At 47.4% G+C, this 16,669-nt stretch overlaps 1 protein-coding gene across 1 annotated transcript in view; it reads right to left on the bottom strand.

Annotated features, from left to right (window-relative positions):
* Positions 1–1,753: 1,753 nt before the first annotated feature.
* Positions 1,754–16,669, bottom strand: part of TICRR (TOPBP1 interacting checkpoint and replication regulator) — a 34,429-nt gene continuing 19,513 nt past the window's right edge. Inside the window, exons 14-22 of the mRNA XM_088789345.1 lie at positions 15,808–15,865; positions 14,159–14,299; positions 11,067–11,160; positions 9,729–9,784; positions 9,033–9,167; positions 8,035–8,192; positions 3,209–5,336; positions 2,965–3,081; positions 1,754–2,270 (exon numbers count right to left, since the gene is read on the bottom strand). Of these exons, the coding sequence (XP_088645471.1) occupies positions 2,158–2,270; positions 2,965–3,081; positions 3,209–5,336; positions 8,035–8,192; positions 9,033–9,167; positions 9,729–9,784; positions 11,067–11,160; positions 14,159–14,299; positions 15,808–15,865 (3,000 nt within the window). The 3' untranslated portion in view covers positions 1,754–2,157. The remainder of the gene's footprint in view (positions 2,271–2,964; positions 3,082–3,208; positions 5,337–8,034; positions 8,193–9,032; positions 9,168–9,728; positions 9,785–11,066; positions 11,161–14,158; positions 14,300–15,807; positions 15,866–16,669) is intronic.

Below are 16,669 nucleotides of genomic sequence, written 5' to 3'. Positions count from 1 at the left end.
TTAGTTTTATTATAAAATAATGTACTCTTGTGATTAAACGGTGACCTGCTAAAGGCGGAGCAATCAGACTCTAAAGAATAAAGAGGTTAAACATCAAGTCTTACTTCTATTATCTCTAAACTCTAGTCCCTGTAGAAATTCTGCCAGTGTTGTGTAAACACTAGAGTTCAAAGTGGGGTGTGGGTGTGTATGTTTATTCTTGATATGGATTATTTTTATGTTAGTGAATAACTGTTAATCAGCTGGATTCTAAGTCCTCTTTATGATTTGCTTGAATTATTAAAAGTGTTAGAATCTTGTAGGAAGGGCTGCATGTCATCATTTTGTGTGTATTTTTCTTTACATGTAAGTAAGCTAAAAAGAGGAACTGATTAATTTTTGGTATCTTGTCACAAGCATAGTTTGGTATTTATATGTTTGTGAAGTGATGCTATTTCAAAGATAAAAAGCAGGATATTTCCTCCAGAATCGTATCTCAGAATGCCACAGAAATTATGGCGGAAGCTTTGAGAGAGTTCGAGAATGGTGGACGAAGGCAGGCTCTCGAGTGGCTGCATCTACTTTCTGGTCACAGGTGTCCTATGAATGCGACATGGCACTTGAGTTTGTCACGTTTTAATGCAGTGCTTTTTGTAGTAAGGTTTTATTCTCAGTATCATCATTTCATCTACTTCAGAGTAACACAAATCCCCTGGTGCCGCCCCCAGGCCCTCAGCGAGGACATCGTGCGAGTGTCCAGCCGGCTGGAGCAGCTGGAGCAGGAGCTGTCCGAGAAGAGCGGGCAGCTGCGGCCGGGCAGTGCTCAGAGCCAGCGCCAGCTCCGTGGGGAGATCGACACCCTGCGCCAGGAGAAGGACTCGCTGCTGAAGCAGCGCCTGGACATCGACGGCAAGCTGCGGCAGGGCGGCCTGCTGTCGCCCGAGGTACGCCCGGGTGCTGGCCCGCCCGCCCGGCCGCCCGCTGTCCGTCTGCTGGCGTCCTCTTGCTCTGGTCGTGCTGCTTTGGGACACGAGTCCCTCCTGTCTGTCAGCCCACAAAGGACTGGACTGGCCCCCCCTCTAGCTCCCTTGTCTGGGACACACAGGCTGGGCCTTGTGGCCTCTCGGTTCCCTTCCAGCTGGAACCTGGACTCGCTGTGCGTCCTGCGCTGCATTGACCGCTGACCCTCATGAGTCGGTTCCCCGTGTGGAACGAGTGTCGGGGCCACACCCGTGTGCCTCCCGTGAGCAGCTCAGAAAGCCTGTTACGTGCCTCACCCAGCAGAGCCAGGCCTTCCCTTGGGTGCAGGTCACTCAGATGCCCTACGCTTCAGACAGCAGCCTCTGAGCAGAGCCCCAGCCGCCCCACCTGTGATGGAAGCGTCCCTGCTCCTGCCGTAGTGGGCAGGGGCACCTCTCTGGACGTGCTGCTGTGTGCTCAGGACGAGGGGACACTTAGTGCTCAGTTGTGGCTGTGTGTGTGCCGAGGACCTAGTCGTTGAGGGAGGGGGTGCCCGGCGGTGCAAGGAGCCGGGGCCCTCGTCCACGCATGCCCATGTCCGCACAGGAGGAGCGGACGCTGTTCCAGCTGGACGAGGCCATCGAGGCCCTGGACGCGGCCATCGAGTACAAGAACGAGGCCATCACGTGCCGCCAGCGGGTGCTGCAGGCCTCGGCCTCCTTGCTGTCCCAGTGCGAGATGAACCTCATGGCCAAGCTCAGCTACCTTTCGTCCTCGGAGACCAGAGCCCTACTCTGCAAGTATTTCGACAAGGTGGGTCACAGGCCCACAAGCCCGTGCGTCTTCCTCCTGCAGTATGTCGGGGGAGGGGCCCGAGGGCAGCTCCAGAGCATGTCCTGTGTCCTCCCAGATGGGAGTTGGACTCAGGACCAACTCCAGTCTGCAGGGCTGCCTCGGACTCGCCTCTTCAAAGCCTGTGTTACTTAGTGAAACAGACCATTTCGGGGTAGGTAGCCCTTGCCTAGATTGGTGGTTCTCAACAGGGGATGATTTTGCTAGTCCAGGGGACACGCAGCCATTTCTGGTTGTTGCCACAGCCGGGATAGAGGCCAGAGATGCTGCGTGGCCCAAAGTGTCAGTGGTGCGGCGGGGAAGCCCTGGCTCGGGACAGGCCCAGGAGTGTGTGCAGTGAGCAGGCCCCGGCCGGTTCCATCCTCACTAGGTAATCAGCTTCTTCCGTGTGTATGTCCTGCTGATGGCACGTCTCCTGGAGAGTGTTCGCCTGAAAGGAGACTCCTCTGCCGCTGGGGGAAACACATCCACGCCCGCATCTAGAAAAAGGCAGGAGGAAGGCTTAGCATGCAGGAGGAAAGACGGCGCAAACTGCAGAGGGTTACACAGGAAGGCGCTCCTGCAGGAACGCTCCGCACAGTTCCACCCTGAAGGTCAACACCGAGCTGCCGGTGAAAGGCAAAGTACGTCTCATACGTGAGACGGGTCGTTTGTCTGTACGCTCTTGTTTGTTGTCTCAGCCCGGTGGGGCTTATGCTGTTTTGCATGATTCCTGTCACGGTCTGTGAGGGAAGAGGATTACCGAAGGCCCCGTCTCCTACAGTTCCAGAAGGAAACCTTTCTAACCAGTGCAGGTCACAGGCTCCGTCCTGTTCTTTGCCAGGCAGCAGCCATCCCTCCGTCATGCAGAACATCTAGGGACACGGGAAAAGGGAAACGGCTGGCTCGAACACTCTCCAGACTCCAGTTCCAACAGGTGAGTAGGACACTGTGGGCCCACTTGTGTCACCAGTTTCAAAAAGCTGTAGGATTTTGAGGGGGTTTCTGTTCAAATGCACACGTGCTAATGTGGAGTTTGGGAAGGGCACGTTACTGACTGCAGGAAAAACCGTCTGTCCCATACTCGGCCAGTCCCTGACTCCCAAAATTCAACTGCCTCGAAGCCCTGAGCTAACTCCGGGGAGTCCCCCACAGGATCGAAGGTAAAAGTCTCCGGGACCTTCCACAAATTACCTCTGGCCTGAGAGGAGGGCGTCTTCCCGTGGAACAGCAGTGGGGACTGGGTCAGAGCCTGGAGACCACTGGCGGACAGGCAGCCCCGCACGGCACAGCCAGAAGGTGGGGGGGAGCCTAAAGAGACGGAATAGGGTCAGCGCTGCCCCGAGGTGTCCCCAATAAGGCAGCCCGAGCCTTCTTAAGAAGCAGCTCGTCCTGCTTGCCAGGCACGGCTCAGCGGAAACTACAGGGCGACACTCACCTGACAGGAACACTCTGTCGTCCCCCGGGGAAGGGGGGCGCTGTTGCACTTTCATACTTGGAGAATTTTCCTCACTCGTACAAACCTCTGAGTCTTCTCTGTGCTTGTCACAGACACTTTTGGCTTGGCACTGGGCTTCCTCCTCGGCAGACAGGTGTCTCTTCCTGGAGCCCAGACCAAACTGTCCCGAGGAAATGGCTTCCTCAGTCTCAGGCACGGTGTCTCTGGGAGGCGACTGGTCTGGCAACCGACACACACCTTCTAGCTCAAAATCCCCCAAGATGGGGGTCTTGCTGCCACCGAGTTCGAGGTCCCGCTCCATTGCCTCGAGTGGGAGCGGCGACACGCAGCTAGAAAGGTCTGTGCTGACGGTGCCCCTCCCGGCAGAAGCCACGGCCCTCTTCCTGCGGGGCCAATCCCTAATGCTGTCAGGAGTGGTCTTCCCACTGTGCTTGGGAGACGGGGTCCAAGGAAGCCCAGCGTCAGTCTGCAAAGGACAGGGGGTACTCGAGGGGCAGTGGGTGGGGGTACAGGACTGGCAGATGTACGTTTGTCCACTGCTCTTGCCCGGGGTGCTGTGCGAGGGGTGAAGGCAGGGGGGTGACACGTAGGCTGTTTCAGCTCTGCTGCCTCTGGGCACGCTGAGACCAGGGAGGGCACTAGCCTCCCTGCTGAGGGGCTCGGCCTCTGACCCAGAGCTGGTGTCTCTCTTTTTAATCCGAAGCTTGGGAAGGCCGGACGCTTGCATCTCCAGCTCCACCTCGTACGTCTGCAGGCTGCCAGGGGCTTCTGAAAGCTGACTCGAAGCGTCCAGATTCCGTAGCTGTGCAGCAGCCTTGCGCTGCCTTCTGTCCGCCGTGCAGCGCAGGGCGTAGGAAGCTGTTGGCGGGGTGCTGGGCCCACAGGCAGGTGGAGACTGGGGAAGCCCAGGATTAGCCGGAGAAGGCTGCTTATAGGCAACCAGCGCCCCTAACCCCTCACCTTCTCCCACGGGAGAAACGCGGCTATGCAAGTCGTCACTGCCGTGGCGCCCAGCCTCCTCCAGGAGAGGGAGACACTCCATGTCCCCTGTAACAGGCGAAGGAGAGGCCACGTGCCAGTCACTCCTAAAGCCTGGCCCAGGGTCACCGTGCCTTGCAGGAGCCTGAGGAGAGGCGTTCACTTCCCTCTGGTCTTTTTTAGCATCTGGGGTGTCACTCGCACCAAGTCTAGGAGCGACAGAGATGAGGCGCGGGTGCTCCAAGAAACAGCTTTCAGGATTGGAGGCCTTTCCGTGCCTTTTCCCAAATTTTGAAGGAGGCGGAGGGGGGATGATGTCAGAATTAGCTGTCTGCGAGATTTTGCGGGGAGTTGAAGGAGCAGGACAGGATAGACGTGGGGCCACGCTGGATGATTTCTGGGGCTCTTCCCAGTCTGGTTCTCCAGGGGAACAAGGTTCTGTCGAAGAGTTCCTGAGGGGACTCTTGGAAATGTCACATAAGGAAGAGGTAAAAGGCTCCTCTGAAGAAACAGGTGAAGTCACAGCTGTGTCCCCGGGTTTCTTTGGGGTTTTCACAGCTTTACCCTTCCATTTCTGTCCCAGTTCCTTGGCCTGAGAAGCTCCAGGAACATGGGGGTGTTGGTGAGTCTGATTCGGACATAGGCACACGAGGGCAGTGTTGCTTTGCTTCCCCAAGGCTGCGGCCCGTGCAGGTGATCTAAGAGAGTATCTGGCAGGAGTCACACACTCACTGCTGGTCTGGGCAGTTGATGCCATTGGGCCTGCCAGACAAGAGGTGTTTTCTGGACTGGAATTCACTGAAGATTGCTGGGAAGAATTCTGCACCAATCCGGGGGATGGGCCATGTGGCCGTCTGGGAGTTGTGGGTCTCTTTCCAAGCACAGAGGCAACACCTCCTGGCACACACCATCCTTGCTCAGGAGTGACTTTGGGTGGAGAGGGTGAATTCCAGTCATGCGAGGAGGACACTTCTGGGGACTCAAGAAGGACCTGTTTGGCGGGTGTTGTTGCTGCCGGGGACTTGTGCAGGGTTTCAAGGGTGTCCGATGGAGTCCGCGGGGTACAAGGGAACCTTCTGGGTGTAGCTTTAGAAGGGCTGGGAGATTTCCAGGAACACTTCTTAGGAGTCTGTAGAGAAAGAGGCTTATTTCAGTGCTTGAACATCATAACCCATATTGTCTAAAGAGGGTTTCAGTAACTCTTAAGACGATGAGAAGGGCAAGTATGAGATTTTATAGAGAACCAAAGGAATGACCTCAAATTGCATTTCAAATAGTGACATGTTTCCACTTCCAACACAGGACTCAGATTTTCTTTGGCCACTTTTTCCAGCACCAACACTAAATGCTGTATCCAATCTTAGTTTGTTTTCCTAACACAAAGAATTTTGAAATTACCATTCAATAAGGTATTGTTTTAGGTACTAAAGATACAGTATGGGGGAAAAAACAAACTATTTTTTTAAACTTTGATGTTCTCTCCATTACCTTTTTTCCAATTAGATTTACTGGGGTGACATTAGTCAATGATATAGACTTCAAGTGCACAATTCAACACAACATGCCTGCCTTCTGTCCCACTCAACAGGACCACTGCTCTAAACTTTAAATTACTCTCGAGGTGATATGTCATCTAGTGACGCACTGCATTCACATGTGAAGCACCTAGTGTTCAGGACAAGGTGTGTTTGTGAAACAGGGATGTGGAACAAGGGATATAGATACAGAAGGCACTGCAACATGTCAGAAAGCACAATCCAGAATACCAAGTTCCCCTGGGAACTTTGTACATAAACCCTATGAGCGATGTGAGACATTGTCTGTACCATTGACAATCTCAAGAGAAGGACGGAACGCCATTGCATGTGTAGGCGCACAGTCATGGAAACGGAGGAGGGGGGGTTAGTACAATGAGAATAAGCTTCGTGAGGCGACATGGGAGCACAGGCACAGCGGGCATTTCTAGACTGGAGTTTAGGGGGCGCCAAAAAACTGAAATAGACACTGAAAAGTGGGTGTTAATTCTTCTTTCAGCATAAAGGAACACGGATGGGAGTGAAGATTCAGTGATAGTGATGGTCAAATCTGGAATCTCAGGTAGGTGGGTGCTGTAAAGGTCAAAGGTCAACAATCCAACATAGGTGGGCGCTGTGAAAATCCAATCCAATCCCAATCCCAATCCCAATCCATTCCATTCCCGGACGCACTTACTTGGAAATCATGCAACTAAACAATTGGTTACGCCCATGTGTGGCAGAAGTGACCCACCCATGTGTGGCAGAAGTTGTATGTGTGGCGGAACTGGCCATCCAGGTGTGGCGGAAGTGGTATGCATAGGGGGAATGGACTGCCATGTGTGGCGGAAGTGGACGTTCTTATGTATTATTGATAAACATGTATATGCTACATCCTTCGAATTTCCGGAATTTGGCTGCAACCCTCCAAACTGAACATACCTAGCGTATGCAATAGAGACCTCACTTGAGGACCCCACTGGAAATGACAATCAACCGTTTAAACTGACTGATTCTCAGGACTAAATGATTGGCTCAATGAACTATGGAGCAATGTACCAACTCAGTTTCTGGAATGCGAAACTTTAAAGTTTCAAAGGAGGCACTGAGGGCGACCAAAGTTTTGCCTTTTGAAATTTTGATTTTAAGTTGGAAATAGAGAAAGAACATTCACAAAGAAACTTTGACCCTCCCCATTTCCTGCCTAACAGATTCAAATCAAAAACCTCCAGGAAAGAAATCTTAACAAGTTCACCTAATGTGAGTCAGTGTGCTAGATGGAAAGCTGTCAAGCAGAGCCCCGTCAGTTAGATACCAGCTGTGTCCCATTATTTCTGAGATGCCTGCCATTTGCTAACACTCTTCCTCAATTACTTATGAGTCTCCCATTCTCTTCTCACTTCTGAAATCCAACACCCTTCCCCTGCTGCATTGTTCAAGATGTCATTTATACTCAATGTTAGAATTTTCATGCTCATGTGAATCCCCCATCTACATGTATTGGATTTTTCCTCTGTTAAAATCTGTCTCTGTTGATTTGATTAACACAGCAAGTGGGAGGAAAACCATTACTGCTTTTGTTTTTTCAGTGCCCACCCCCCCGACCCCATGTGGAGTATGAGCTGAGGGAAGGAGGACGGAGGCCTTTGCCTGAATGAAGCCAGACTGAAGATTTGTGGTTCACAGCCTCCACAGCTCTGCCGCCTCCCCCAACTTCTAAGCGGTTGTTTCCAATAAAACGTCATTCTTTTTGAGCACAGGGTTCCATGTTAGTAAAACTTAGCCAACCCTGATTTCACAGATGAAGAGTCTACATTGCGTTAAGCAGTGATGTGGTCAGAGGAGCATCTGATGTGGTCACAAAGCTCACTCTGACCTCTGGGGGCAGGATGAATTGAAAAGGGAAAAAGTGGTTGAAATGTTCCAGGCAGAAGGGAACTAGGGCAGGAACTGCACGGATGGGGGACGAGACCTGGGTATGAGATGTAGTTTGTAACAAAATGGGCAGGCTGGGCAGGTTGGGCAGGCTGGCTACGCAGGAGGGGAGGGAAAAGAAAAATTAAGGATGACTCCCAGGTCTGTAATGGGTCACGTGGGTCATCATTTCTGTCTCCACCGTGGCCTCAGCCAAACCGTGCGTAAGTCCTCATCTACCCACTAATCATTCAGACGGCTCAACCCCGACCACCTCAAATTTCTATTATAATCTACAGATCACCGGCTTTCTCTTCCCTGCTGGGCTCAGTGGGTTTCCTCGACCAAGCCCCTGTGTTCCCTGACACTGCAGTGTTAAACACTGTAGACATTTTCTACCTGATAAGCTGTAGGCATCTGAGAATCCACAGTGTTTCTTGAAGGCCTTTTATTTCGAGCTGAACCCTTCTCTGAGGGACTGGTCACGTCAGATACCGCCCCGAAAAGAAGCCTCTTAGGAGACTGAATACTCTGGATGGGAGAATGTTCTCTTTGGTCTGCAAGTCAAAAACAGTGACAACATTTAATTCTTTTTCAAATTCTGCCCGCCCAACAATAATGCAGCCAATTCATACAAAAAAAGGACAATAAGTTTTGAGAGCAACGGCGGGGGGACTCCCACCTAATTATGTCACCAACTCAACGATTGCTGCCTTATTGCATTTTAGATAGACCGCAATTAACCCCAACCCCTATGTGAAAACGTAGGCAACAAAAACAATTTAATTTGTAATTGTAAATACACATTTCTGATGATCCGAGCTAATGATGGATAAAATAATTAATGACACACAAAGAGGTATCACCTACCACCTGGGACACCTGAGCTATGAACCCATGGTGGAAACTATAGGTAAATGCCTCTTGCATGACAGGTTGTAAGAATCCAAAGGGAAGACTCTGATGACCACGGGCCTGCATTACTCATGTGATAATCGCCCTGAATCTCAAATACAGTGGTACTTGGTTTTCAAACGTAATGCATTCTAGAAGACCGTTCGAGTTCTGAAACGTTGGAAAACAGACAACAGCTACGCCTCAGGATCCTGCACTCAGCGGAAGCCGCGTGACATGTTTGACTTCTGAGGAAGCCGCGTGACATGTTTGACTTCTGAGGCGTGTTCAAAAACCTAAGCATTTACTTCCGGGTTTACAGTGTTCGTAAACCGAAATGTTCATCAACGGAGACGATGGAACACTGAGGTACCACTGTATACATCCCCGTTCTGATTCTCCAACGTCAAGAAACCAGATGTCCAATTTCATACTCCCTTTCCCCAAAACACTTCCCGCCAAGTTAGCGTGGACTTCTGAAGATAGGTAGGCGCATATGTTACCTGACTTCTCCTGCTGGAATGAGTGAACTCTTTGCACACTTCGAGACTTCTGCTGAGACACAGAGTAGAAGGAACCAGAATTTGTCCTGCTGAATGACAAATGCTTGATTCGAGGACTTCTTCTCAAACCTATTTCTACAAAACCAGAATCACAGTCACCAAGGAGACATGCAAGCCTGACATTTTCCCATGTGTGTGTGAAATGGGTAAAATGTATGTGACACTACATACAAGATGGAAATGTGACAAAGCTAAGAGGGGGATGATACTGGCCCCAAAGAGGTGCAAAAACCCAAAAGACTGTCACCTCTAGACCATCTCAGAAACGGCCATGATGCAGCGTCAAAACAGTGTGTAAAGTTTAGTGACTTTTGTGAAAAATTTTAAACTTAGAAACAACACCTGTAAGAGTAGCGTTACAGCGAAAATGTTAGGAGAGTATTTCTGAGTTCTGGGGTTATGTAAAAATTTTCTTCTGCAGAAATTCTCTCAGGACACTGCTCACACCCAGTCAACAGTCACTGTTTACTTGTGCACTGAGGGCCAGAGCTGTCACCACGTCTGAGAACTACCTTAGGGTATGTATGCTGAGCGACAGCAAACACCCATACGGGAAGGTTTTCACAGAAAACAGATAAAACTCGAAAAACCCCAACCCCCCCCCCCAAAAAAAAAAAAACAAATAGGTGATGCTACCTCCTTTTACTGGGGACTCTTCCACAGCATCAACATCAGGACCAGGGTCAGAGGACCTTGAGGAAGAAAAAAGAACAAGGATTATTAATGAATTCTTTTTTTTCTACATCGATCATTTATTCTGATTCTTCTGAATGGCAGTAGAGAGAAACCGTTTCAGAGATGAAGCTCAAAAATGCCCAACCTCCCACTGCACTAGTATTTCACATACACATTGGTATATATTTGGAAATGCTGAACAAAACTTTTCTGCCAAGTAGGGCTATACTCCTGTTTTTCTTCGAAGTGAGAGAGAATTTCACCCTAGTGCTGCATGCAGACTCTGCAGAGGTAAAAATACCAAATACGACCATCTTTATCATGAGCAATTTGTTCACTGTTTTCCCCTTACCCCCTCACCCTAACGGGGCTGGCTTCCTATTCCTTTATCCTACCCCTTCCAGCAAGTAGTAAACTGCTGGGCCAAGGCCGCCATCTGGCGGTTAGTTCAGGAATTGTTTAACTCAACATACCTGCCAATTACTATCTCATCACCTCGCCCCTCTTCAAAGCCACACACTCCTTTCTTCCAATTCCTGCCCATTTACCTCAGTAAAATCTTTTTTCCTTCTTGTCTGCTGTTTATCCCAACTGAGTGGGCGAAAAATATTCCATTTGTGGCATTCTACTTACAGAAAAATCATGAATCTGAAATATACTTGTAGCTAAAGAAACAAGTCACCGTGAGGCCAATCAATATAATACAATACAGCCTCAGAGACCCTACGTCAATAGACACTGTTAGAGTATCTGTTATTCATCCAAAGCCTTCAAAGATCAGCGCTGAGAAGGACCCTGAAGATCAACGCTAGGCTAACTGCTTCATTTTACAGCTGAAGAAACAAGCCCGTGACAAAGACAGGAGGCAATCACCTGCCCAACAGCACAGTGAGTTCATGGCAGAGCCAGGATTAAGGCCTAGAACTCTGCATTCTAAAGCCAGTACTTGTCAGCTACACCATATGCTCCAGGCTCCTCAAGAGAGCTTTTTCCTCATCCAACATTCACGCAAAGTATTTTTCAGTGGTTTTATATTTTCCTTAATTTTGTTGATATTATGAATCTCATGATAGCAGGGCCCATAATTAAATCCCCTCAATGCCTCCCATGCTTAACAGTGCCAGGCAGATTTCATAAGTACTTATTGACTATTTTTGGTATAATATTAATTACTGTTCTTATTGCAAATGTAGAATACCTTCCCCTTATCTTGCATTGGACATGCTTTTATCTGCTTAAAAATCTAACTGCCATTTTACAACACTTTCTATGGAAAACTGTGACCAGGACGTCACTCACCTGCCCTTGATCTGTCTGTGAAGCAGCCTTCTGGAGATTTGCTTGTGCACTGGCGTCTCTGCCACACTCTTAGTCAGCAATTTGTGATAATAACCTAAAATGTAAGCAGCATGCATTTCACTTCTCCTTCTCCAGAAGCAGCCGCAAGGCCCAGGGAGCAGTGTGACCCTAGGTATGACCTCTTACTTAGCTGCAGGGGATCTCAAGATCTTTGACCAAGGTCTAATCACAGGACTCAAGTTAACGTGCTACAGGACTGTACCAGCACTATTAGAGATGAAACAATAAATAAGCAAATATAAACTATCATGGCATTCTCATCTAATAAGCAGCCCGGAAAAATGAAAAGTCCTCACTTCTTAGGGCTAACACATCTGTCCACTTAGTTGGTAGTTCTTGTATTTATGTTTAAATAAAATAAAGTATGTGAAACTGCTGATGTGTTATTTGAATATTAGCATATTTAATATTCAGATAAATCTAGCAGGCATATATTTTCTCAGTAGAGTAGGTAGCCAAGCTACTCATGGAAGGACTGCTCTTAACGGAGTTCAAAATGACGGGAGAGGAGTGATGGCAGCAGGAACGCAGAATAAGGGCTTCTAAACTCTGCCCCGTAAAAGGAATGAGAACACTGGCAAAAATGGTCAAACTCAACTTTCCCAGAACTCTGGAAATTACCCAGTTTGCAGCAATTCAGGGAGCATTTATTCAACACAAATGGTGGAATCTCAGTCAGAACAGTGAGCTCTGTGGAACTTTAACTTGGCCCAGTCCCAAAGCCCTCTGCCCACCCTGTGATACCATGAGAACAGAAGCCTGCGGTCATGGTGAAAACCAACAGCTTGGAAGCCTCTGGGTGGGGCTGAATGGCACTGACGGGCCCCCCAAGCCCCACTCACAGCTAACTCATTATTTGGCCTGTCTGACAGTTCCCTGGAAAATGCCACTCACGAGGTTTGTCTCTATTTGACCTGACTCAGAACTCACCCGGGACAAACAACCTCTACCCAAGGAGCATTTACTAAAAAAATCGGCAACTGTAAACATCCGAGCTGCCTGAGGTGGTGATAACACGTGGGGCAAACAGCAAGCTGACCAACAGTTTAAATGGGAAAACTGGGGAAAACCTCTGAACATTTCTGGGAACCTGGTAGTCCAGGTACATTAGGGTTGTGTGTATGCCTAGGACGGACCCAAGAAGGCTCTACACTGTCACCTTTGGCTGACCTTGAGCCTCTGGGAAATGAGGAAGGAGAGCGGTAAGCTTCCCGGCTGAGTACTGAAGGTATGAGCCAACACACACGTAGGGCCCTACGCAAAGGCTGGGCAACTTGAATGGTTCCAGGCATTTCATTTAAGGAAACCTCTGGCCAATTGTTACCTGACCAAGCAGAGACTTCAGGGGCTACATATGATGGAATACAGTTTAAAGAATTAGTTCCAGAAAGTCACAAAACAAACGGAAGCAGTAGCGACAAACCCTGGCAGGAGGAGTTGGGTATCTGATTGTCAGAATTGCCTCATTATATATATATATTATTTAAACGGTCCAATTGTCAACAAAACAATGAGCACAGCAAAGAAACAAAGTATGGCCCATACACAAGACAAAAATAAAACCAGACAATAGGTAACATCCCCGAGGAGGCCCAGACCAAATTAGCTATTTGAAATATGTTCAAAGGACTAAAGCAAACCATATCTAAGGAACTAAAAGAAAGTATGACACTGATGACCTACCATATAGACAATATCAATAAACAGACAGAAATCATAAAACAAATAGAACTCTAAAGTTGAAAAATAAAATATCTAAATTATAAGTATATACTAAAAAATATGATACCTATAATATATAATATCTAAAATGAAAAACTCACTACAGGGGCTCAGCAGCAGATTTGAGGTGGCAGAAGAATCTACAAATTTGAGGACAGGTTTTTATCCAGTCTGAGGGACAGGAAGGAAAAAGAATGAAGACAAACAGTCTCAGATATCTACGGGACACCATCCAGCGTAACGACACACACACACTGGGAGTCGCGGAAAGAGAGGAGAGGGAAAGAGGCAGAACGAGTATCTGAAGATGGGCTGGCTGAAAACCTCCCAAGTTTGATGCAAGACATGACACATCCAAGAAGCTCAATAGCCCCAAGTCGGATAAAGGGTCAAAGTGACCCACACCTAGACAAATCGTAAGCTGTCAGAAACCAAAGAGAAAGAATCTGGAGAGAAACAAGGGCAGCGATTCAGCACGTACAAGGGGTTCTAACAACCAGGGACGTGCTCGTCAGTGAGAGGCACTGATCTTCAGTGAGGGAAGGGTGGGTACCAATCAGCTACCACCCCCCTCTACTCAGCCCCACTGCAGCTGTGGGGAGACAGGCCCACATTCCGGGAGCAGCTGGCTGGCGGTAGGGCAGACAGTGGGGACCTTGTGAGTGAATATATTTTTTTAAATGTATTTTATGACATTATGTTAGTTTCCGGTGTACAACAGTGATCGGACATTTATATACCTTTCGCAGTGATCACCCTGACACCACACATAGTTGTCGTCCATATTTGGGGTTGTGCACTTTGGTTACTCTGGTGGATCCCTGTGGGGCCAGTGCAGGCACTTCCCTTGGTTTCCACCCTCTCTTCCCCATGCTGCATCTATCAGAAGATTTAAAGGGATAGGAACACCTTTCTGTGTTTTCCTTTTTGGAGCCAGACATTTAAGGAAATATTTGTCAGGTCACTGGCCAATCATAGAGCCAACAGAATGCAAACTTCAGTGACCACACACAAGGAGTACATGCTTTGCAAACATAGTTTGAAAAAGGCACAAGCGGACAGCCACAGCCCTCAATAAGCCAAGATCAGCACAATCCCTCAGGAGAGTGTGATTTTCAGAGTTATCACATCATAATACTCACAGCATCCAATTCTCAACAAAAAATGACAGAGCGTACAAAGAAACAGAAAAGTATGACCCTTTCATAAGAAAAAAACGAAACACAGGTTTTCTGGGCAGAAAGCACCCCTGAGAAAGCTCAGCCATTGGAATCACTGGCCCCGTTTCTCTTGGTTACTCTGAAACGTACCTTTGGTCCTCTGGCAGTTCTCAAGTTTATACTCCAGACCTTCCACAGTTGACACCGAGTGGCTTCTAGGCAACCCCCGCTTTACCGATTTCTTGGAAGGAGACATTTCTTCAAAGAGATTTCTTCGAACTTTGGTCACCTCTGAAAACATTAATGCATAAAAGAGAAAGAAAGCCAAATATTAGCAGCAATAAATGACATATTTATTATGTCATTTATTAGAAGGTATCCAAAACACAGAAGCTGCTTCAGGAAACCGTCTGCAGACTGACTACCCAATGGACACAAATAGGATTTCCTTAAATATTACACTCATGTGGTACCTTAAAATTATTTACTCTTACAAATTCCATTCAAACCCCACTTTTCAGGAGCACAAGGGAGGCCCACATCACTTCATCAGAAGCTTTACTCTTTGGGAAATGGACGTAATCCTGAAGTGCGACGCTGGCTAACGCAGGTCACGGGCCTTTTAATACATCCCAGTGTGACGCTTTTTCTCACTTTGGACCTTTTTGCTGCTTTGTATTCAGCTCAGCAGCAAGTAGAGAGAAACTTGTTCTTTGCAGTTTCGCAGATTTCGTTTTTCTTATGAGTACTCTACTAACTTTCTGGGTTATTTTCAATTCTCTTCCTGACTCCACAGCTGAAAGCCGTGACCGTCTAGACTCAAAGTTAGGAAAAATAGCTGAAGAGTCGAGAAACACCTGACAGAGTTAGCAGGATGGCACCTTCATCTTAAGATGGCCTGATGGGGGCTACTCAAAAATTCACCAAGGGTAAATTCTTCTAAGAGCAAGTCCTTTAAATAAAAACCAAATAAAGTAGGATCCGCACACTGGGAGGAGCCCTATGTCTTCCCACCAGTGACACACACATTAACGTTAAGGGCAACAGTAACGCACCAAAGTTTCAAAACATGTTTCTCTATCTCCACATAAGAGTCCTTGTTACCTGCCTTAGGCTGTCTGTGAAACTGATTTATGACCTGACGGCTACATTTGATTTGTTACTTTGTGTTTTTCCCAGGTTTCTGAAAAGTTTATTAGCTACAGAAAATTACAAAAAACACAATAAGCATAGTCATGGTTAAAATTCAGCTACTGTCAACATTTGTTTTCTCCCTCCACCCCTCTCTCCATTCCTGCGATTCCCAGCCCTCGGCTCTGCAGAGGCAAGTGCAGACACCACAACTCTCCAGCTCCCTTTGCTGCAGCACCTCCGTCCTAAGAAACAAGGGCATCTCAGCCAGCATTAGCCATTTCCACATTTGTCTTACTGGCTCAATAGCCTTTACAGCTTTTTTCTTTTTCAATTTAAGATCCGGGCAGGGGTCATGTACTACATTTAGCTGCCACACTTAAACTCATTTCATTGAAACCACTTTCACTGCCTTTCCCCCACTTTTTGGCCTTTCACGATGATGGTGTTTGTTAAAAAGATTTCAGGCCAGGTGTTTTGCAGAAAGCAGTATTTTGGGACCACGTGACTACCTCGTTCTCCTGGCCCACGGCATTTGCACATATTGCATTAACCAACAACTGTACAAAACCACAATTATAACTGCGTGCTGCTGCTTAAGCTCATGCAATCAAAACATATTTGTCGTTCCAGTCAACAGACACGCACCCCGAGAAAACAAACTATACCTTGCACTGTATCTTTCACTGGGACTGGAGGTTGCTGAAGAGTAGGGCGAGAGCTCCCCTGAAAAGGGAGAAAAACCAATAAGAAAACAGGCACTCATTGAAAGCAAAAGAATAAAAACCCACATGAAACCCTTTGACCCTTGCAGTTGCGCTAAGGCATCCATAACAGAAACAGCTGTAAAATGCACAACAGTAGAGCTATGTTCCAAGAACACTGACGGCTGCACTGTAATAATATGAAATAAAAAAACACCCTAAGGGGCTGCTTCCCTCTCTTGGGTCAGCCACGTGTACTTTCTTTTACTAATAAACTTCTTGCTGTCTTATTGCTGCACGAAACGCACCCCCCTAAATTTTCACAAAGAGTGAAACAAATTATGATTCATCCACCCAATGCAGACATTAAAAGAATTAGGAAGTATAGGAAGGAAGGAAGGAAGACCTATATATACAAACAGAAAGAGGTCCATGATGGGGAAAATGTGAAAAAAAAACACACAAAAAAACAGAATAATAAGGATAGTGGGTTAACCATTTGTAACATTTAATTGCATGGGTGTGTATAAGGTATATCTAAACCTTTGGTGTGGACTATTGGTATATAGAGAAAAGGACCTGGGAATATACACAACCAACTGTCATCAGTGAATACTTCTGAAGAACTAATGGAGAAGGGAAACTCTAACTTTCCACTTCATATAATTTCAACTTTTTAATGATGATTATGTATAACTTTTATAACTAACAAAATTAAGGGAAAACCCATATAAACTGAGGATGGCTATACTCTCAGGAATGTTTCTGTATGAAATTGCTACTTACTTGCTATTATTATCTTAGAAGACTCAAGAGCCTAAAAATC

The sequence above is a fragment of the Rhinolophus sinicus genome, chromosome 13, assembly GCF_057876585.1.
Source record: "Rhinolophus sinicus isolate RSI-liver-muscle chromosome 13, RSI-T2T, whole genome shotgun sequence".
Lineage (NCBI taxonomy): Eukaryota > Metazoa > Chordata > Mammalia > Chiroptera > Rhinolophidae > Rhinolophus > Rhinolophus sinicus.
This window is presented reverse-complemented; position numbering and strand designations above follow the sequence as displayed.